General features: G+C 37.5%; 3 protein-coding genes across 3 annotated transcripts in view; 1 reads left to right on the forward strand and 2 right to left on the reverse strand.

The window, feature by feature from the left end:
- Positions 1 to 416: 416 nt before the first annotated feature.
- Positions 417 to 4,163, reverse strand: SPATA22 (spermatogenesis associated 22). The gene is made up of 8 exons (XM_014308416.2): positions 4,079 to 4,163; positions 3,545 to 3,673; positions 2,760 to 2,814; positions 2,536 to 2,631; positions 1,820 to 2,123; positions 1,371 to 1,500; positions 935 to 1,032; positions 417 to 608 (listed from the first exon to the last, which is right to left on the reverse strand). Exons 1-8 carry the CDS (start codon positions 4,119 to 4,121, stop codon positions 417 to 419), a joined length of 1,047 nt encoding a protein of 348 aa, XP_014163891.1. The 5' UTR covers positions 4,122 to 4,163.
- A 2,672-nt stretch (positions 4,164 to 6,835) lies between these two features.
- Positions 6,836 to 13,512, forward strand: ASPA (aspartoacylase). Its single transcript, XM_031059833.1, has 6 exons — positions 6,836 to 7,225; positions 9,086 to 9,281; positions 10,441 to 10,534; positions 10,944 to 11,051; positions 11,618 to 11,727; positions 12,249 to 13,512. The coding sequence occupies exons 1-6, from the start codon at positions 6,999 to 7,001 to the stop codon at positions 12,453 to 12,455; spliced, it is 942 nt and encodes a 313-aa protein (XP_030915693.1). The 5' UTR covers positions 6,836 to 6,998; the 3' UTR covers positions 12,456 to 13,512.
- Positions 13,513 to 15,411: 1,899 nt separating this feature from the next.
- The window catches only part of TRPV3 (transient receptor potential cation channel subfamily V member 3), a 13,501-nt gene continuing 7,062 nt past the window's right edge, over positions 15,412 to 21,850 (reverse strand). The window contains exons 8-18 of the mRNA XM_005424410.2: positions 21,757 to 21,850; positions 20,958 to 21,134; positions 20,311 to 20,469; positions 19,781 to 19,882; positions 19,117 to 19,190; positions 18,350 to 18,515; positions 17,817 to 17,883; positions 17,225 to 17,496; positions 16,724 to 16,836; positions 16,064 to 16,134; positions 15,412 to 15,605 (exon numbers count right to left, since the gene is read on the reverse strand). The exon at positions 21,757 to 21,850 is cut by the window's right edge and continues 2 nt beyond it. Of these exons, the coding sequence (XP_005424467.1) occupies positions 15,511 to 15,605; positions 16,064 to 16,134; positions 16,724 to 16,836; positions 17,225 to 17,496; positions 17,817 to 17,883; positions 18,350 to 18,515; positions 19,117 to 19,190; positions 19,781 to 19,882; positions 20,311 to 20,469; positions 20,958 to 21,134; positions 21,757 to 21,850 (1,390 nt within the window). The 3' untranslated portion in view covers positions 15,412 to 15,510. The remainder of the gene's footprint in view (positions 15,606 to 16,063; positions 16,135 to 16,723; positions 16,837 to 17,224; positions 17,497 to 17,816; positions 17,884 to 18,349; positions 18,516 to 19,116; positions 19,191 to 19,780; positions 19,883 to 20,310; positions 20,470 to 20,957; positions 21,135 to 21,756) is intronic.

Genomic DNA, 21,850 nt, shown 5'->3' on the forward strand with positions numbered 1-21,850 from the left:
AGCAGGAATAACCTATGAAATGTAATGTTTGAAGGCAAAGGCACATAAACATGTACATGGTCCATCTGTCATGAAAGATATTTCCATGGCAAAGGCAAGGAAGTTCTGTGCTCTAATAATTACTTCTTTTCTACTTCCTCTGTGTCCTTGGGAATCTTCCTACAGCCTCAGGGTCTGTTGTTATTTTATAGAGGTATTATACTGACTATTTATTTTTTTCAAAAAAACATGAATCAGGCAACACATAAATGGGAACCCAATGAACACAACACAGCATTTGCTGGATAACACAGCACAGTGATATTTTCAAATGTTTAACCAGATTTTCACTGGTAGTTTTGGTAAATGTTGTAGCATGTCCAGCCTTTATGGATAACAATTAGTTAAAACTGGGGTTTGGACAACCATTTTGACTTTTACATTTCATTCATAGTTTTTACATATGCTGTCATCTCAACATCTGCAATTTTAACAAAGTCTTGGAAAGTGTTCTGTTCTTGAGCAGTTGCTGGTCTTACAGAGACGCACTTGAAAATGTTCTTTTTTGCATCATAGGTTCCCATGCACCTGTGCACTCGACCTCTAATGAGTCGTGGAAGCTCACGGTCCTTCATCAAAGCATAATAAACACATAGAACAATTACATCACCTCACATAAAAGCTCTCCACATGGCTGCTTTCTGGGGGCTACATCAAACAGAAAACCTCTACATCAGCTTTGTTCCTGCTACCAGATACTTAAAAGCTAAACTCAAAATCTCACCTGTTTTTCTGAAACAGAAGTCTGAGGATGCCTAAATAGTGACTATTGCTCTAAATTGGGAACAATATGATGAAAACATTCAGCCTGCCTTTTGCACTGTGAATTTGTGTTTTCTTTGAAAAGGATTGGTGCTAGTGGTGACTATGTTATGTGTGGACACAGAATACTCACAATTTCATAAAACACACAAGGCAGGGTCTCCTTTCCATCTCTCAGAAGAAAGTTCTTTGCTCCATATGCTCCAGGTGTGACTGCAGAATCCAGTGTGCCTATCCCATTAAGCAAAAATTAGTGATTCCAATACTAATTATATTAAAAAATATTGTAAAACTGTATCACTCTACAGAAGATTCCTACTAAACAGGAAAATTAACACGTTCTAAAAACAAGGAAAGAAACAGGATAGAAAAACTTGATGGTGGAGGATGACTGAAGTGCAAATTTTGTACCTGTTTCAGTCACGTTTGATAGCTGAATGGAAGGGAAATAAGATGGTGTTCATGCCAGTATTTTGTGGGTTTAAGTTATTTCAGCCATTGAAAAATTCTCACTTTGTGTTGCCCTAGCATTATTATCAGATTATATTATTATAATCTACAATGCTTACCTAAAACTTCAAATAACAGTGCAGTTTTATAGGCATATTGGCTCCAGTGCCTCACACTCTGAATGACTGCAGACAGGATCCGCAAAGAATTCTTGTTTATTTTAGTTTTCACTTGAGATGATGAAATTTCCTTTCAGATGAAGACAAAAGATTAAGTTAGACATACACGCTTGCAATTACAAAGGGGACATAGGCTTTTATTTATTATGTTAAATAGGCAATAATTACATTAAAATTCAGAGCATTTGTTCAGAATACTCTAAAACTCCCCGCCATTTTATTGAGGATTTTAGATTATTACAGTATGAAAATCTCAATTCTAAATTTCCAGAAGCTCCAGGTTTTACTAAGGCAGCTTGGGCTGATGAAAACCTCATCTTCCACCAGTTTTTTTTCTTTACTACTTTCTTTATTGTGTCTTTCCTATTAACCCTGCCCATAAGTTTTACCTGACTTTTATCTTCTGGGACACAACCAATTTGGTTTTCATTCATTTTATTTTGCTGGGTATTGTAGTTAAATTTATATGCTGGACTATGATCCTGCAGACTTCTTGCCACAGTGTTGGGTTTCACTGGCCACTTTCCTTTGGATGTGTCTGTTTTGATGAGCTGGGATGGGTTACGACTGTCAGGGTGGTTTTGCTGCTGGACAGTTTTCAAACTGCTTGGAAAGTTCTCAAACTTCTGAGAAGTTCCATTATCAGATCTTGAAGTTGCTGTTTTACCTAAAGGAGTATATTCATTTCTGTTCCTGCAACACAACAGTTCAGTATCACAGTACCTCTTCTGAATACTGAGCTATGTGATTAAAGTGTATAAAAGCAATCCATAAATTGTTGATTTAGCTTTAAATATCTCCAAACTCACTTGAGTTTACACCAAATTTATCCATATACAGGGCAGTGATTACACCTGTGCATAAATCCATCTGACTTCACCAGGCCTTAAAAACCTGCTCAGTTATTGTCCTGCCCTGTGTAATGGATCTTTCCTGACCCAAAATTCACATTTTTTCATAACTCTAAAATAAAATAAACAAGGTTTCCTCTGAGAGTGAGATTAAAAGGGTTGCTTTGACTGCTACAGGCATATGGGAAAATGTGAGATGCATTTTCACATAAGAACAAAAAGGAAGGGTAATAGACATTAAAGGCTTCACCAACCTGCAGGCAGACACGTTTTTCCCAGCATTTGCTAAATTAAACTTTGATGCATTTGGTGGTTTCATAAGGGAAGGAGCCATCGGATGTTCTGCTTGGCTTTCAAAGACAAGTTTAAAGTATCAGTGACACAGCAGCAGCTTTATTGTAAGACACACATGGATTGTTCAGGAAACAACATCCAAATAAAAATCAAAAAAGCAACAAGTAACTTGCTTTTTACATACCCACTGTTTGCTGCTTTCTGCAGTTCATCCACTTCTGGGTTTGCAGCTCCCCAGCCTAATTTTCAAAAGACAAAGGATGGAATATTGATAAAAATGGAAAAGACTGAAAGGTAGTAAGTCTTTGTAGGCCTCCAATTCTGCTTAATGTCCCACAAACAGACTCACATAGGAAGGAGGAAGAAAAAAGAAATAAGGGGAATGTGATCCTTTGATATTTGTAATTATAAGACAACTTCGAACAAGTAGGTTGCTTCTCTAGACAATAGTTCAGTTACAAACATTAGACTTATTAGCAACAGAGATTTCATTATAAGAAAACTTTGAAACTTTATTACAAGTAAAACATAATGAAAGCACTAAAAGCAGAGTTCTGCACCGTTCTTTCCAAGCCCAATTTGAAGAACAGAAGTTCCTTTCTGAATGACAAGAAAGACATCTTACAAATGTTTCTTCTTGTAACACAGGACTTGAATGTTGATTGAAATCAACTGAAAACAAAAGGTCAGTTTCAAGAGACTCTATTTAAATGCCAGTGCTACTTCATTCTCCATCACACAAAGAGTCAAACTCCCTCTAGGCAAGAAGTATAAAAAGCTCAATTGTACAGAGGAGAAAGAAATTTCCTGGAGGACAATTTTTACATAATGAACTTTTCAGAAATAGATATAAAGGATGCATATAGTTTTTGATAAAGACAATGTCTGATTTCATAGAATACAATCAGTAAGCTAAGATTTATTTGGATTTAGAAGCAGTAAAAAAAAAAAATAAAATGTCTTATTTACCAAATGATGAGGGAGAGAAGTCATAACTACGAGTCCCAGAACCAGTCCCTGGTTCATTTTTAAGTGGATTTGAAGTGAGGGGCTGTCTAGTTCTTTTTTTCTGATTGAACAGTGGTACAGGCAGACAACCTAAAATTAAATTTTAAGTAATGCTATATTAATCCCAAAAGGATACACAACCTATACTTAAAATAAGTAAATAAAATTAATTAATTATTTTACATTACACATAGGAATTGCATTTAATAAACACATAAAAGGCCATTCCCTCACTGAACTTATGTTCCCAGCCCTCTGTCCTGCACATAATCCCGTTAATGAAACCTTTCCCTCAGTGACCAGTTCCCTGAACCCATCTAAAATCTCGCCCTGTGCTGCAATAAACAGGTAATCCATGCAAGTCCACTCAGGAAATGGAGATTTAGGGCTAAATACTGAATATCCTGTATGAATACTACATACATAAATGTATTTTATGTGTCTATAAAAGCATAATGGGGTGTGAACAAGAGGGCACAAAAAAAGGGCTGGTACCTGCTGTGCTGCGAGCCGAGGTGTCAGCTAAATTCCTTTTCATTTCTTTGCTGAATCTTAACAGGCAGCAATGGACTGATTTCTCCAAATGTGCTGTATGGAGGTCAGATAAACAAAGCAAAATAATTAATGCTGCAAACAAATCCAAATTTCACATGATTTTATGGCAGTTTCTCTTAACACTGCAGCGCCAGTGACTGACAAACCCTAAAACACAGAATCAGCTGTAGTGAATTAAAAAGATCCACAGGTGCACACCCAAGATGCAATCTGCTCTTTGAAGATTCCAGGCCCTGAGGGAGTGGGGCTGAGGGTCAGGGCCACGTTGAGAGTCAGCGCTTACCGGGCTGAGGGAGAGACCTCAGGGACGGGGCTGAGGGCAAGTCCTGAAGGTCAGCGTTAAGGGTCAGCCCTGAGGGTTCAGCCCTGAGAGACAGGGCTGAGCGTCAGTCCTGAAGGTCAGCCCTGAGGGACGGGGCTGAGGGTCAGCGCTAAGGGTCAGTCCTGACGGTTCAACTGTGAGGGACGGGGATGAGGGTCAGCCCTCAGGTGACGCCCTGAGGCGAAGCGCGCCAAAAATAACGGTCACTGGTCCGCGCGTTCGCTCCTCAGGCGGTGCGGAAATGGCGGGAAGGCGAAGCCCCGTTCCCAGCCGCTGAGGGCACGGGCGGGAGGCGCCGAACCCGGCCGGGAGACACAAGAACCCTTTAATCACCCCCTCGATGAGATTTCATTAATTACCCCCGCCCCTGAGGAACCGGTGTAGTGTCATCCTCAGAAAGCCCGGGGTAGGAGCTGAATCTGCAGAAGCGTGTGGAAGAAAAAGTGGCTGTAAATAAAACTAAAAGCATTCTTCACCCTGTTTGTATCTTCAGCTTTTACACATGGCTGGTTCCTGCCTAAAATCTGAGTGCTTGGCACGACTGGATCTTGTCTTGTTTTAGTAAACCTTTTCCTTCAGAAGCACTCCCAAAGATCTGTATGTAGAACATCAAACCAATCTGGATTCTTACTAAACTAAATATCCCATATCCTTTTTCAAAGTGTGAGTATTGGCAAAGCACAGGAATAAGGGATGGGTCCCAGTATTTAACCCTGAAGAGTGAAAACTTTCCATGTGAATTTCCATTCATTCCCAAGTTGGCAGGTCCTGGGACACCAGGAGTTAAAAAGTGTTTGGATAGGAACTCCTCTAAGGGGATAAAAGAAGCTTCCATGGGTTTAATTCCTAAATTCATGTTTGGAAATTCACTGTCTCTGTCCTAAAAACTCTCTTAGGAGACAAACTTCTTGCATGTTAATTAAGTGCACAAACATCTCTGTGTTTCATTCAGCGCTTTGGAAGGAATTACAACCATTACAATGCCAGCAGGATTAAAAGATAAACTACTGTTTACTCTTCAAACTTCTGCTGTGTTTAAATTCAACAAACCCAGATTCAGAGTGTGAGTTGTGTTTTTGGGTGTTGTCACTCCCCATGCTGGCACCACTGCTGAAGAGAGATAGGGGTCAAAGTATAGTAAACACTGTCCAGTGCTGTAAAATGCAACTTTACTGCTTTGTTTAATAAATTACTCATTCTGATTTAATATCTGACAGCTCCTAAGTACAGAGTAATACAGTTGAGTATTTGAGCAAACAGTCTCTCTGTATTAACTCGCTGTAAGCTTCAGCAAAATCTGAGTGCGTGAACCGAAACAAAGAGAGCAACTTTTGTAGAAATTATATTCCTGGCAGAACTGTTTTAGATAAATCCTGTGCTCAGCTTTTCCTAGACCTACAGTCTGTCAGCCTGGGATATAAAGCCATTCAGGCACTGGCCAAATATTCTCTCAGTCACTGGAGTATAATCTTAATAAAAAAGAATTGTTCAATAAACATTCTTTATTCTCTTGCAATCTAATATTTGTTATGTTTATATCATGAGTCATATACCAATTGCAAATACTTCTGTCGTTTACAGCAATAAAGCTTATTTTTCTGTTAATAAGTCCTTTTATTCTAAATGTTTTGATTCTCAGGATGGAAGTTACAGCTGGTCTTTGGCTTAAGCTTCAGAAGCCTTTCTGAACGCTTTTGGAAATGGAAGAGAAGTTGCTGACTAAAGTTTTTTGGGGAGAGAACAGAACTATTGTCCCATCGTGGTCTAGATCTGTTTCCTTTTTAATAAAAGACTGCAAAAGTTAGAGGGTTGTCCCTGGCAAAGTTGTTTCAATGTGTTAGAGGTCTGTGTTAGCAGATCCCGAGATAGAACTGGAGCCAGAACTCTGGGTAAGTCAGTTGTGGATAAATTGCACTGTAATTTCAGCTTATGTTCCTTCTAATCACTGTTCGTAGGATTTCTAAAACAAAAAAGGTCGTACAAGCCACGACATGCATTGAGGAACTTAGCTGTACTTTGGCTTTTTTTAGATGAAAATACTTGATGTTTCAGCATTGTGTGCTGGACTAGAGCCAAGATACAATTATTATTTTGCTGATTTTGCTCACTTTAAATCAATCTGCCCTTATATAATATAATCCTTATGTAACTTCAAACATACACGAGAATACCTGTTACACCTACTTTGCAGTGCAAAAATGCCTGATATTTAAGTGTAAAAACAGTGTTTTCCACTGTCGATTAGCACAGGATTTCCCTATAGATCATACATTATAAAGACTGCCCAGAGTTAACTTTTGGACTGTGGAACAGTGCCATTAACAGCCTCGGAGATGTTACTAAATACAGAAACTGAAGGGGAGGCTCCTTGGGGAGGGAGGTTGGAAAATCCCGCCTCAAAACTGAGTTGAGAACTGTTGGGAGAAATCCACTCACTTTTTCTTTTGCGTCTGACCTAACTAGAAGAAAGACTCTCCTACTGGAAAGAATTTATTTTATTTTTTTTCCCCCCCTCAGAGAGAAAAGTTTTCCTGGAGCATGAGCTCCCCGTGTGCCCGGGTGAGACGGGTCGGGCTCTTCGGGGGCACTCACGGCAATGAATTATCGGGGGTGCTGCTGGTCAGGCACTGGCAGCAGGATGGAGCTGAGATCCAGAGAGCAGGAGTGCAGGTGAAACCATTCCTCACCAACCCCAGGGCTGTGGAGAGGTGCACCAGGTACATTGACTGTGATCTCAACCGGGTTTTTGACCCCGAGAGCCTTGGGTAAGAGCAGCTGTGCTTTCTGTTGTTCTGCTTTTTCTGGGTTTTAAAATTCTTTCCTGATTAAAATGTTGAACACAAGTTCCCCTATTACTTTAACAGTGCAGTCACATAATTGAAATTACTGACCTTTAACCCAAAAAAAGAACAAATTGCATGTGTTAACAGACTCACTTCTATTGCTGGTAGAATCAGTCTCAAACCAACACATTATCTTAAACATAATTTTAAATTGGCATTAGATGAGCTGCATTTGTGTGAATTGGAGTACCACTGTTCTGAGTCAGAGTCATCATTGCTCATGTCTTGTGCAATTCAGTTTGGGAGCTCTTCTGAATACAATTAGACTTCCAAGAAATAGCAGATAAAAGCAATTAAACGTAGACATCTGAGTATCTGAAAGAATGGCACAGAAATCAGAGAAGTGTGTTTAATTCCAGTTATGTTCTAGTAAAAGGTGAAAACTTGAAATTAGAAAAGCTTGAAGCTAAAAATAATCTCTTCTAAGGCAAAAGCATAGCCAAAAACCTGAATAATTTAACTGACTCATTATTTTAAAGGAAATACTGTCTGTAATTACTTTAAAATAGTAACTGATTTTACATTTTTAATAGGATTTGATGTTTCTGTGCTTTTGAGACATCTATTCCTGAGGTGTACTTTGCTATATAAACCTTCTTAGTAGAGTTGCTCACCAAGTAGTTCTGTTTCAGAAAAGTTTTAATGGCAAAGGTGAATATCACAGAAAGGAATACTTACTGTATATATTTTGCAGGCAATTATTCTTATCTTACGCTTCTTTCCATCTGGCTTTTCATCTTAGAATTTTGTTGTTGATTATTACATCTAAGATAAGCAGATGTTAGCACATAAGTATTGAGGCCATTCTTATAATTGTTTATTTTGGAAAAACATACAAAAAAAAAAGGTAGTTTTGTTTGGTTTCAGCTGCTTTGAACACAGAACACCTGAAAAAACACAAGATTAAGACACTTGCAGGTTTCCTTCATATTTAGCTACTATTTCTCAGTAAATACTATGAAATTGCCTGGTCCTATTTCAGCTCTACTGAGTGTTTGAAGTACCTGACCCTGGTCCCTTAAGTGTAGAACCTTCAAAATCATGAATTACTTTACAAAATAAGAAAAAGGAGACTGTAATCTTGATACTACTGAAATCAACGGTGTAAATCTCATTGGCTTCAATAAAAAGTATTAATTAACAGTTTTGTGTGAAGAAATGTTGAATTTCAAAGGTGGAGCTAAAGAACAGAAAGGTGGATTATGTGATACACAGAGTCTCCTGAAATTACAGCAATTAAAACTTTGGAGGAACAGATTTGAAGCAGCAAAATCTTCACTGAGCTTTAAGAAAGAATAGACTGTGAAAGTCTGGTCAGATCATGAGAAGACAAGAAATAAAACAAGTTAGAAAAACCCTTGAGGGTGATGTCCAAGGCAGAACATCATGAATTGATGTCTCAATATGGTCTCCAGCAGGAGGGGGGATCCAGTCTTGGAAGTGCTCTATGTTGTTGCTAAATTTTTAGTTAGTTTTATTATGCATAGGGGGAAATTTTGGGATGTAAGGAGAAAAAGTTTCCAGCCAAAATTTGATTAAATAATTCTAATACCCTTCTGCACAAGACACAGAATAATAAAACAAATTTAATAAAAAAAATTACTAGACAATCATACTTGATTTCTTCAACCAATTCAGCCAATTTTAAGTTTGGTAATTAAACAGGTGATTTCAACTCCAGTCAATTTTGGATTTAAAGTGAAAAGAAAAGGCTAATACATATTTTGTTGACTGTAAAGCCATGGAATGAGCTCACTAATTTCTTTGTGCTGATATTAACAGCAGGCCAGTGGTGGAAGATATTCCATATGAAGTGAGGAGGGCTCAGGAAATCAATCATATATTTGGTCCCAAAGGTAGTGATGATGCCTATGACCTTATTTTTGACCTTCACAACACCACTTCTAACATGGGTGGTACCATTATTCTTGAAAACTCCAGGGATGACTTTACAATTCAAATGGTTCATTATATCAAGGTAAAACTAATTTAAATGAACTATTAAAATACATTATTAGTTGTAATGTTGTATTACTATATATTATTTTGTAGTTTCTTTAAATATACTATTTTTTCTTCTGCAAAACTGTTTAAAATATTTCATTACTCATAGGATGAATTTTTTTAATCAGAGGCAACTATTAATATGATTATAATATCAGGTAATTCAGATTTAAACTCATCATATCTTCATGTATTAAAATGAGCATTATTAAGACTAATGGGCAAAGAGGAATACTTAGAATAACATCTATGAAAATTAATGCAGTTTAATCTGCTTTCACACTGATCTGTCAGGAACTTGGATAAATTTGGGTTACACATGCTAAATAGTTAAACCTTAATTTCATTAAATAAAGAGATGTAACAAATAATGGAAGTAGGTACTGACAATGTTCCCTTATCAGTGATGTGTCTTTAGCAGCTGTTTGATTCCGCTGTTCCTGAAGCTGATAAGTTTTGGTAGAGTGAGGTTTGCAGAAGTGTATGCCTAAAGCATAATTTGCTTTAATTCTGGTGGCCTGGACAGTGACTGATGGAATCCAGTTGGGCCAATGGTGTGGTTTGGTTTTTTTTTCCCTTAGAAACAAGGTCTTTTCAAACATTTTTTTTCTTATTACATGTATTATTTTTAAATGATAATAAAAATACATGAAGATCTAAAAAGCTTTTGACAGAAATTACATGAAGAGTAATGGTGGGCAGGCATCAAGAAAGAAGCCTCAAGTAGCAAAAATGCCAATAAAGGAGATTAAAACGAGGCTTAATTCACAATCTGTATCCCCATAAGAGAACTAGCGTCTAACCTTAAATAAAATAGTTGAAATCTGCTTTATGGTATTTCAGTTCTCCCTTTTGGAACCATGCTGAGGAGATTTTTTTTCCTCTGCTGGCAGTTCCAGACTAGAACTGTGCTCAGTTCTGGTTCAGAGGAGCTGCCTGGCATCACTTAATGGGACAGACACCAACAAACACAGCTTTGTGCATTTTCTAAAGATGTCCTACTTCCTTGAGGGCCCTGAAATAAAGGCAACATATTGAAGACATTGTGTAAATCACTTCTGCATCAGTAATCTTTTGTGGCACAACATTTGAAACCCTTTTGCATGACAAAGGTTTTTAAACCATCTCCACAGAACGCTTTGGCTCCAGAACCTTGTCCTGCTCTGCTGATTGAACATCCCAGCCTGAAATATGCAACAACTCGCTCTGTGGCAAAACATCCTGTTGGTAAATATCAAACCTAAAGGCTCTTTCAACCCAGCAGCAATGATTTGGAAATATGGCTGTTTTCAGGTGTGTTCACTGCCTTATGCAGAGTGCTCTGAGCACCAGGAGCTGCTTGTCTGACAATATTTACCAAAATGAATGGATGTGATTATCCAGTCTTCTGAAGAACTCTGATTTACACAATCATTACATAACACAGAAATCCTTAAACTCAATTAACCCACTTTTTGCAGAAAATATTTATAATATATGACAAGGACTTGCTTGCCTTAAAAACCCACATAATTCTGTGCCTTACAATCCCTCTTAAACATTAAATACTGGTCCATCAGGCATTTATTTTTGCTGTGCATGTGATGTGTGGTGGTGACATTAAGTGACATTAATGATCTGCCTCATCTCCAACCAGGTGTGGAGGTGGGGCCCCAGCCACAAGGTGTTGCCAGAGCTGATGTTTTGGACAAAATGAGGAAGATTGTCAAACATGGCCTTGATTTTGTGCAACTTTTTAATGAAGGTAATGAGAGGTTTCAGCATCCTGTGTCCTGTCAGTGGAGTATTTTAGGAGAATATTTTAAAAAATTACATTTTACAGTTAAACAGCTAAAAGGTGGGGGGGGGAATTAAAAAATTAAAATCAGGCCTGTGTACTACCTAAAATACACTCTGACAAAATAAGTATTTTTAATTATTTCAGAGTATATTTTGTCAGTAGGTTGGGGGTTTTTTTGAAATAGAAAGAAAAGAATACAGTTATGCATGTCAGAATTTCCATTATTGTGCTGGAATAGTAAAGATTAAGTACCATTGATATTACTCTGTGCTGTGCAACACTAGCAAACAGACCTTTCATTGATTTCCCCATCTACAAAATAGGTCTTTTTACATGAAAAGTAACATTTCAGCAGCAAATTTAGACTTGAACTTCATATGCCCCAATATATGACTGGACCATCTTTCTACAATTTGGCTTTGAGGGGACAACCTGATGATTTGAGCCATTCTGCAGAGAATAAATAATGCAATGTTCTTTTTAACAGGCAGTTTTTCATCTTGACATTAAATTACATTTATTCTTTCTAGGCAAGGAATTTCCACCATGCACAATTGAGGTTTTTAAAATAATGGAGAAAGTAGATTATCCTAGGAATAAGAATGGTGAAATTATTGCAATAATTCATCCTAAACTACAGGTAAATTCTAGAATAGTTTCCTTTTGTGACATTTTCTACTTATTCCTGTGTTGCCTTCTGCTACATTGTTGTATATTTTAGTAATAAATATTTAAAATGCCAATATTGCCAAAGGATTTTATTGAATATTTTAGACCTCCCCTAGGGTTAAGTTCTCTCACTAAGGTCATACATTCATTATTTCAGGAACTGTCTTGGGAATCACTGAATCTAAAATCACTACAAAGAAAAAGCCAATAGGACAGCTTATATTTTAAAATATAAATCTAATTTTTAATTCTAAAATGAATGTGTTTTCAATTTGCAATCAATTGTGAGCATCTGAAGTTTCCTTCTAGTTCACTTTACCAGCGAATTCTGAAAATGAGGGCCAGACACACAAAATGAGGTATTAAGATTAAACAATTACTTTAAAAGCTTTTGCCATAAACTGCAGAAATTTGCATAATTAGCATTAACTCAAGAATCACTTAAAATATACAAAAACCTGAAAGTAAATATATTCTGTTTCTTTTCTTAAGGATCAAGACTGGCAGCCACTGAAGAATGGTGATCCTCAATTTTTGACTCTTGATGGAGAAGTTATTCCATATCAGGGGGACTGTACAGTCTATCCAACATTTATTAATGAAGCTGCATATTATGAAAAGAAACAAGCTTTTGTAAAAACAGAGAAAATCAAACTCTCTGCAAAACACCTCAGGTTGTCAGAGAAGAGCACTTCTTAAGAGCTTTGTTCATATAAAAAGTGAGTTTCTTTGTGAAGTCCAGGGTCATTCAGTAGTTACTTGTGGGATACATAAATGCAGAATCCAATTTTAAATTGTAATTTAATTAACCTTGCTGAGCACTTTGAGATCTATGGTCATAATCCTGATTATGACTCTGTTTATTGTTCTAATAGACTCCTGTAGATGCAAAGAATTTATAAATATTTTTGTGAAGTTTTTATGAAGAAGCTCATCCACAGTACTCCATTATATACAAAATTTACAGCTTTTCTACTTCATAACCCCAAACCTCAATAACCAACACTTTTTACAATGGGTTAATCCTTTAAATTAATTCCTCAGGTAAACACACAAAATGTGAGACAAAGGAGAAGCTGGGCAGAGAGAAACAGGGGGAGGGTGTGTATAATAAATTATATTATCTGCATATGTGACTGACCCCCACTGTGCTGAAGTGGAAGCCTTGGCGCTTATTTTGTTTTTATACTTACAAACATTAAAATAAGCTAAAAGCAGGATTTCAGAGAAATATACTCTAAAAAGCTTTACATTTCACTTTAGTGTATTTCACAGTTAATTCAAGCTGCTTCTGATTTAAGGCAAGATTTAGACAGTTATTCTGGTTTTGATGAACAGCAATGCACAAACCATACCTGAGTATTCCAGAATGGAAATTAAGAAGAATTCCATATGGGGAGACTTGTTCTGTATCTGTAGAGACAAAGCCTGTCATAACATCTTAAAAAGAGAAAAAAATGGGGGTTTAATTAATTTTCTAAGGTTGTTTTGTATATATTTGACAAGTAGGTGGTAAACATTAAGAATTTTGCATAAGGACACATTAATTATTTACTGAAAGATTAATTATCCAGATAACTCCTATATTCTACCTTTGAAAAGTGATGTCACCCTCATTTACTATTAAATTTAATAGTATTTTTTCCTTGCCTTTGTGTAACTCCTATGGCAATAAAATAAAAAAAGCAAAGGACAGAATGTTGATTGAATGACAAATTTTATTTCCTTAATTTAAATAAACATAGTATAAAAAGCACAGAATTACCTGCTCTAGCCATTATTCAGAGTATCTGGAGACAGCACATGGTGGATGTGAGGTGGCCAAGCTCTGTGGCCACACAAGGAGGGATTTCCTCAGTGAGAGCTTTTAGAAGCAGCCCCCAAGCTGGTTCCTGAGTTCACCCACAGGTTTTGTGCCTGGGCAGGGGGACAGCACATTCTTGTAAGGATTTTTGTGTTTCTTGTAGGGTTTTTTGTGGTTTTTGTAGGGATTGTTGTGCTTTTTTCACAGCCCAGAGCAGCCTCAGCACGGCGCAGAGGCCTCGTTGTGTTTCCAGCGGCCTCACGGCCCAGACTGGTTCCTGAGTGTGTGTGAAGAGGTATTTTTTTTTCCCTTTGTACAAAAACTGGCACAGAAAGGATCCAAGCAGAGCTGAACAGTCCTAAGGCAATGTCCTTCCTTGGCAGCCTTGGTGCAAAATCAACAATCCAAGATCCCGAGACCGCAAGAACTTTTCTTCTCATCCTCACATCTCCTCCCGAGGAAGCCAAGCAGTGCTGGGGTGTCGAGGTCTGTGGGTACACAAATGTCCTTCCCTCCAATTCCTGTGCCCAGAACACAGCCCAAGGCTCCTGGGGATCCCTTCCATCCCTGCAGGCTGGGCTGGAGTCTCAGGGCACAACCTCTGTCAGGGGCAGGCTGGGCACCAGGACCCACTCTCACCATCCCTGTAAATATTTTGCATTATCCTTCCCACTGCAGGCTTCCCTCATGCTCTCTTCTGTCTTAAGAAAGTCTTTTGGATCATTTTGCCCACAGCTGCAAAATCCAATGCAATTCTTATTATCATTCAAACACAGAACTGAGTTCCCCTGAGTCTCACCTAAAATAGCACCTTTAAAACAGGCACCACATGAATAATTCTAATGAAAAGCCATGACACTGGAGACACATGTTAATTGAAATTTAAAAGCACACAGAACAAATGTTTCTCCTTATATATACACACATAAAATAGAAAACTAAAAATATAAATAATAAAATTCATAATACTATGGATTATATTATTAGAAAACTGATAATATAATTCATAGTACTTGGTCATCACAGGTAATTAAATAAAAGCTAGAGAAATGCATTACAGAGTCCTCTGAATAAAAATAAGGTCTGGAATTGCTTTGCATTGAACTAATTTTGTTCACCTGGGCAAGAAATTGACTTCTGATTTTTCAAAGTGGTTAAATGCAAAAATTAATTCAGAAGAACCTCCAGTGTGGTAACTCTTTATGTAGGATGATGAAACAGCATGGAAGGGCCAAGGAGGAAAAGTAATGTTGTGACTGGAGCAAAAATCCTCCATCAGGAATTGTATTTCTGCCTTGTTATTTCATGGGGAGGCACAGACACACAGTAATAAATAAACAGCAATAAACTCCAGTTACACCCTGGGGACTGCACAGAGGAAAGCAGACCAGGCAAAGCCACGGGGATCTGATTTTCCAACTCATGGGCCCAAGCCCCCAGTAACACTGACAGTCAATGCAAAAGCTGCAAATGTACCCAGAACCTTGTGATTTCAAAATGACATACTTCATTTAGTCATCTTCAGAACTGAAATGCTTTGCTTTGCTCCACAACAAAAACTTTGTTGTTTCAGTGTACAAAATGAGTTTCTCATGAGTTAGGGATTCCAAAAAGCAGCAGATTGGGATCACGATGACCTTAATTTTCCACAGAAGGAAGAAATATCTCACATTTGACCTTTTTTATCCAGTTAAACATTTCGGGCCAAGTTTGAGGAGCATCAGGCAAACTTGGACAGCAACAGTTTGAGAGGCTCAGAACTGACCCAGTGAAATAATCCCATTTATTTCAGCTCAGCTGCTCTGAATAAATGGGTGCAAGCCATCAGACTGTGTGACTGAAAGTTTGTGTTCCAGCTGGCTACAGCTGTCCAAAAGGGCCACAAAGCTTTCAGCATCCACTGCTGATGCTTTTAACCTTCTGAAGAGCCACACGTCAAGACCAGCACAACTAAACAGAGGTTTCAGGCAAATCATCCATTTCTTCAAACGTATTCAAGGTGTTTTTGCTATTAGTTCTTGAATTATCTTGAATTTTGCTTGGATCTGCAAAAAAATGCATTGTAAACAAAACAGGATATGGTAGAAACTGTATAGGCAAGATCAGAGTTTTGCACCTATTTTTTTTGTTAAAAACATGTATTTATTTAAACAGCAAGCTCTCAGTTTGCTACCATATCTTCTACAGAAATTTTTCACCCCAGAGGGAGAAAAATTTCTCCATTTCTCCAGGACACTCCTGCCCTGGCAGCAGATGGATGCCTTGGATTTCCTGGCCAACATTTATGTCATCCAATATAGATGTTACAAAACTTGTTTGTCACCAACCCTCTCTCCAAGTCTTTAAAAGTGATTTAACACCACTGCCATATTAACCATTAGTTTCTCTAGCAATAATGTGTAGTTTAATATAAGAGTTTATGTTTTTAAAGATATAAAACTGTATCAAAAAGCATTTCTAAGAAAAGATTCTGCAAATAGGGTGTCATAAAACTCCACAGTACCTGTTGGCCCTGGATCTTCATTAATAAATGAAACATGGGTTTTCCACTCGGTCCATTTCACTTCATTAATCCTGTTTACATTTTACATAAATTGTGTTATCAGCATGAATTATCCCCCAGCTACATCCCTGACCTTCCCCCCTTATTCCTTCCTCTGTCACACTTGACCACCCCTCTGCTTTGCTGGCACTAAAGCCTGAATGTCTTTTGCACTATATGAAGGTGAGAATAATATCAAGACTCCTTCATAATTTCACACATTGCTAGTACAGCCTTGAAATATTTAAGTATTTTTCATTAAACAGCACAGTTCTTTAATATGGTAATCATCAATTACCAATCAACTTAACTGTGATTGCTTTTAAGCTGACATTCAAAGGAGATTATAATAAAGTGACATTTATTGCAAACAGATTTGTTGCTTCTACAGTCAAAACATGTGAAGATGAAAATCTTTTCTTGCCAAAAGATTGCCTACATAAAAATTTATACATTTTCCCTATCTAAACAACTGGTTACAACTGAAAAAAAAAGAATTATATTTTTGTGCATAATTTGTAGAGATAATAGAAATATTTTAAAGAGGTTTTGAGGAGAAATAACCTTGAAGCAGCATAAAGAGAGCAGAATTGATAGCACATGATTCCAGCTTTGCTTTACCTTAAACACACCCTGGTGTCATTTTCAGCCACTTTACACCGTTCTCCCAGCTGGAATTTTTTCCTCAGGCATTTTGGTAAAAATTTTTCAAATTCCAGAATAGTCCTGGCTCTCTATTGGCAGTAAATAGTAAAATGAGAGTGGTTAACCATGGTCTAATTTCACAGCATGCAGTTTGCAGTTTATAACAGGTCAAGAGCCAACACCAAAAACAGCAAATCACTGATAATTTGTGCAACCAGGGATTCAGATGCCTGGAAAAACAGTGAAACATATCATTCAGGGGATATATGGTGATATATCCAGGGGAATGCAAGTCATGACAGTGCATAAGTTGGAAATCCAAACCTTTAGGATTGTTAATTCCAAAGTTCCTACAATTCTTAATACTGGACCTATTTATTTCTATTATTCATACACAAAACCAAATGAGGATTATCTTTAACACTTAACCTGCTGTGTCAGCATGAGGGTTTTAGCCCAGGCACCTCCCAAACAAACCTGGAGTTTCCAGATGTGCTCACTCTCCTTAGAAATATCCTCCACAGTTTCTCCCATTAGGGCAATCAGCATGTTCAAGAGAAGAACAAAAGTCAGCACAACGAAAGTGATGAGGAGCAGGAGGAACAGGACGGGGTACTTGGAGTTCTGCTGGATCTCCAGGTCACCCAGCCCCAGGGTGAGCTTGAACAGATCCATCAGGACAGGCCCCAGGCTGCTGTTGGAGTGGCACTCCCCACCCTCCTGGCACGTCTCAATCAGGGCAGCCAGAGCTGGGGAGGAAGCAAAAGGAAGTTTCAGTCACAGTCATTATTTAGGAATAGAGGGATTTCATCCCAAAGAATTCAAACTGCTGAAGAGAGCCAGAGCTGCCCAGCCACACAGAGCAGGCAGGTGGCAGCTCCAGGAGGCAGAAAGAGCCCATCTCCAATGAGATTCCAGGGATTTGAGACCAAAGCAAATCTGTTCACACCTAAACTTAGCATCCAGAAGAAACCCCAACATGAGCTCTTATGCAAACAGTTCTTATTCATAATAATGCTAAAATTTTTACCCACACCGAGCATCAGTGCTTTTCTCCACTAATATTTACCTACACCAAATCCCAGCAGAAACACGATGTATACAACCAAAAACTTGATCACATCTTGCAGAATTACCTGAAAATGGAATGAAACAATTGACAGAAATTAAAATTCAGAACTAGCTTTGTGCTTTTGAATTCTGCAGGGATACAGGTGAGGTACACACTGAAGCATCAGACTGCTCTCCTTGAGCAAACAAACCCAAAGATCTGATTTTTTTATCTCTAGCCTGCTGTGCTCTCTGAGAGTGACTAATTCTGTACAATACAGACATTGCAGATTATGATGCTATTAAATTGTAGAACTACATTAGCTGGAAAAAACACAAGCTACTCATATATTTAATGTAATAAAAATGTCAATATTAAGGTACAAACTAGTTCCTGCTGTTGAAGAAGAGCAAATATTGTGTTCTGCTGAAATAATGCATAATAAGGCATTTCAAAATGAACTGTAAAATACATATAATTGCTGAATATACTTGATTTGGATTGTAGAACAATGGAGTACCATCAGCAGGTAGAAGAAAAGAAAAACTTGCCTTTTGAATCATCACACTGTAAATGCCCATGGACTGGAAACCTCTGGTGAAATAGAGCATATTGGCCCAGCCAAGGGCCATTGCCAAAACAAGACACACCAGGTGTTCTTTGTAGGAAAACAAGTACAAAAAGACAGAGAAGATCACAAGCAAAGCTTGTATAAAACTGTTAAAAAACAAACATATACGTAAAAGAGAAATTACTAGCACAAAACCAACAACAGAATGGCAAAATACGAAAACAAGATTTCTTTGCTCTTTAGGCTTAATTTGTAATTTCATGCTGCTTTTTCATTCTCCCCATGAAATTGGCATTATAGTTTAATGATAAAATAGGTCAGTGCAAGCAGTATAAGTATATTAACATATAAGGATTATATTTATTAAACTTAATTTAGGTAAACTATTCTCCCCAAACAGCTGCTCAATTCAGATAATGCTGACAGAATTATAAGAATCCTTACAATATCTCAGAAGCCATTTAATTTTAGCTTTTGCTTAATGAATTGATAGAATCATTACAGATTTTCCACTGGCAGGTGGGAAAAATCCACTCCAGGCACATCAACCCTGGTATTGTTACTGACAGTGCAGCCAAGAGTTTGTGTTACAGAAAAGCTGCAGGCAAACTTATGTCCATCCCTCTAAAACTGATAATTTTGAGGGGAAAAAGTGAATATCTGCTACAGGAGCACATTCTCTGTGACCATGAGATAGTGAATTTTATACATAGTAGAAAAAAATATATGTATACATGTCAGACTTACAATGCAAAGTGGAACCAGGCATCAGAGAGAATGGACTGCAGGTCTGAGGGCCTGAGCAGGAAGATGGCCACACTCTGTGCAGGCAGAAACAGAAAATGCAGGCATGGTGAAGAGAAAACAGACCGCAACATCTGTTTTTCAAAATAATTTAACTGGTGTTCTTAACTAATCCACCTACTGATAAGATGTGGTAACTTCTAAAATTAATTTTTCATAGGGCTCTGTAAATTCTGTAACTTATATTACAGATATTTTTAATATCTGTAAATTCAAAGGTTAAAATTCTGTCATCTCTGGCACAATTTAAGTTACTGTTTTTAATTACTTACATGGCAAAGTTATACCATGGGATTTTTTTTTTCATTACAACTTGCAATTCTTTTTTCCTTAAAGCCAATAATTTGGCAATACTGATCTTATACAAATATCAGATCTCTGCATTGACAATTTGAAAAGCAAACATCCTTATATTTGTTTCACAGTTGTAATCAAATATATAACCAGGGTCATTCTGAATAAATGATTGTGCCAAATATTTGAAAATTGCACATATCAAAGACACTCCATGTGTATCGCCAATATCAGCAGCAGCATATTCATAAATTTAGAGAAGTTCTTTACAAATCAGGTGCATATTTGTTTCTTAAAAAAAAAAAAATCTTACCTCTTTTATGGCTAAAAATATTGCTCCTAACATAACCATCACCTGTCCTGACAGCTGCAGCCACCCCACTCCTCGGGTCAGAGCCAGTGGATAAGGAGGAGCCTGCAGAACAAATCCAGAAGGAAAATCTCAGTTCCATCCCTGAAGGGTGAAAGGCAAAGCAACAGAAACCCTCCCACCTGTAACTCTCTGGGTTCTCAATTTCTTCCCTTCCAGGGAAAATTTTCTTGATGTATTTACACAATCAACCCCTAAGAGTGATGTTTGGAATATCAGAAGTTTCTTTAAAAAAAACCAAAATACCCTCTTCTCACCTTCAGAAATTTCAGTTTTTGTATCATTTATTTGTATTTTAGGTCACTTCCACAAAATGCAGATCTGATGCTCCCACACTGATGTGGGGCAGCATGGTCTCTCTATACCCAGATATTCCAATATCTGGCCTTGTTTCAGCATTCTAAACACAATTCAGGAAATACTGTTGCCTTTTAAGTCAGTAAAATTTGGTGAGGTTGAGCTGCTGCACTCACTTCATTTTCATTAGGCCTGTGGTAGGAAACCAATGTTAATGTCACATTGTACAGGAAATAAAAACAGCAGGACATGAAGAACATGTGCCTTGCAAACTTCTTCCATTTCATCCTCAGCAGTGAGTTCAGAGGCTCCAAAGTCAGCATTTCATGACGATTCTGAGGAGGAAAAAAAAGAAATAAAATATTTAAATATTTCAACTCACTGCCTGTAAGGAAACTGAATTTTAGGTGTGAATTTTCGGTATTTCATTCCATGCTATCCTTGCTGCTCTAGAAACACCTCTGTGCTCAGGGACGTGCCAGACCTCCCTGGGATGGAAAAGATTCTCCCAAAATAACTGACCTGTGTTGCAGGAGCTGAATGCAGATTTGCTTACAGCTGACATTATGCAGCAGCATAAAATTCATCTTGCTCCTGATAACTGAGAACCAAAAATTGCTGTTCACAAGTAATTCAGTTGTTTGCAAGGCTGACAATTCTAATATGGGGATACTGCTAGGGAAAAATTATATTTTTAATATAATAGTTTATTATTATATTATAGTATTTTATATATTTAATAATTTAATATTTTATTATAATAATGTTTTTCTTATATTTTAATAATATAAAATTATATTTTATATAAGAATAGGCAACTTACTCCAATATTTGTGTTATAGACAATGATTTCCAGCACTGAGTTGTCAGCAGTGGTGTCCAGCTCTGTCAGGTCATACAGAGAAGACTGAACAGGACCATAAGCCCAGTCTGTGAATTTTCTTGACAGGCTCCTGTTTGGCTTCTCTCTGATCTCTCTGCTCAGGATGTACTTCAGAATCTAAAACATGAAAGATGATTTGTCAGCAGCTGTGCTGTTCAGGGAAAGGAGAAACACATGAATACACTTGCCCAAACTCCCACCTTTTATCTGGAACATTTTGTACAGTTGTTCAATTTAATGTATTTGTAATTTTGTTATTCAGTGAGGGGTGCTGGAGGTGAAAAACCTCTGAGAAATAAGTTCAGTGTTTTTAATGCCTTCAGATTTTCTGTCAGAGATATTTTTCTAAAGGATGAAAGCACAATTTCCATGTGTTCATTTATGCCTTCCTTGAACTTAATTACTTTCTAAATCATCCCATTGCCAATTCTTTACACTGCAGTTGAATTATGCAAACCAAACTCTACAGCAGTACAACAGAGCAGTTCTAGTGAGATTTCTGAAGTTGTTTGGTGGTAAATGCAGAATTTATCTATAACAGAAGGCTGGTTCCAAACAGCTTGTGTGGTTTGTGCAGAGGGAGGGAGTTACAGAGAAACCTGGAAGCATTAAAACAACACTGCAATGGAAATATTTGTGTTTTGATCAAAATTAGCTCACTAATACTGATACAAACCAGCCTGGAAAGAGATGTGTCAGAGCACAAGTTTCTCTTAGATGCTGCTGAAATCACACCCACCTCTAATTTCCCAGTTTTTGCGGCTAATTGCAGCGGTGTCAAACCCTCCTTATTCTTGGTTGTTTCCAGATTTCTGTCTTTGCTTTTCAGCAGG

The sequence above is a fragment of the Geospiza fortis genome, unplaced genomic scaffold (genome assembly GCF_000277835.1).
Source record: "Geospiza fortis unplaced genomic scaffold, GeoFor_1.0 scaffold538, whole genome shotgun sequence".
Classification (NCBI taxonomy): domain Eukaryota; kingdom Metazoa; phylum Chordata; class Aves; order Passeriformes; family Thraupidae; genus Geospiza; species Geospiza fortis.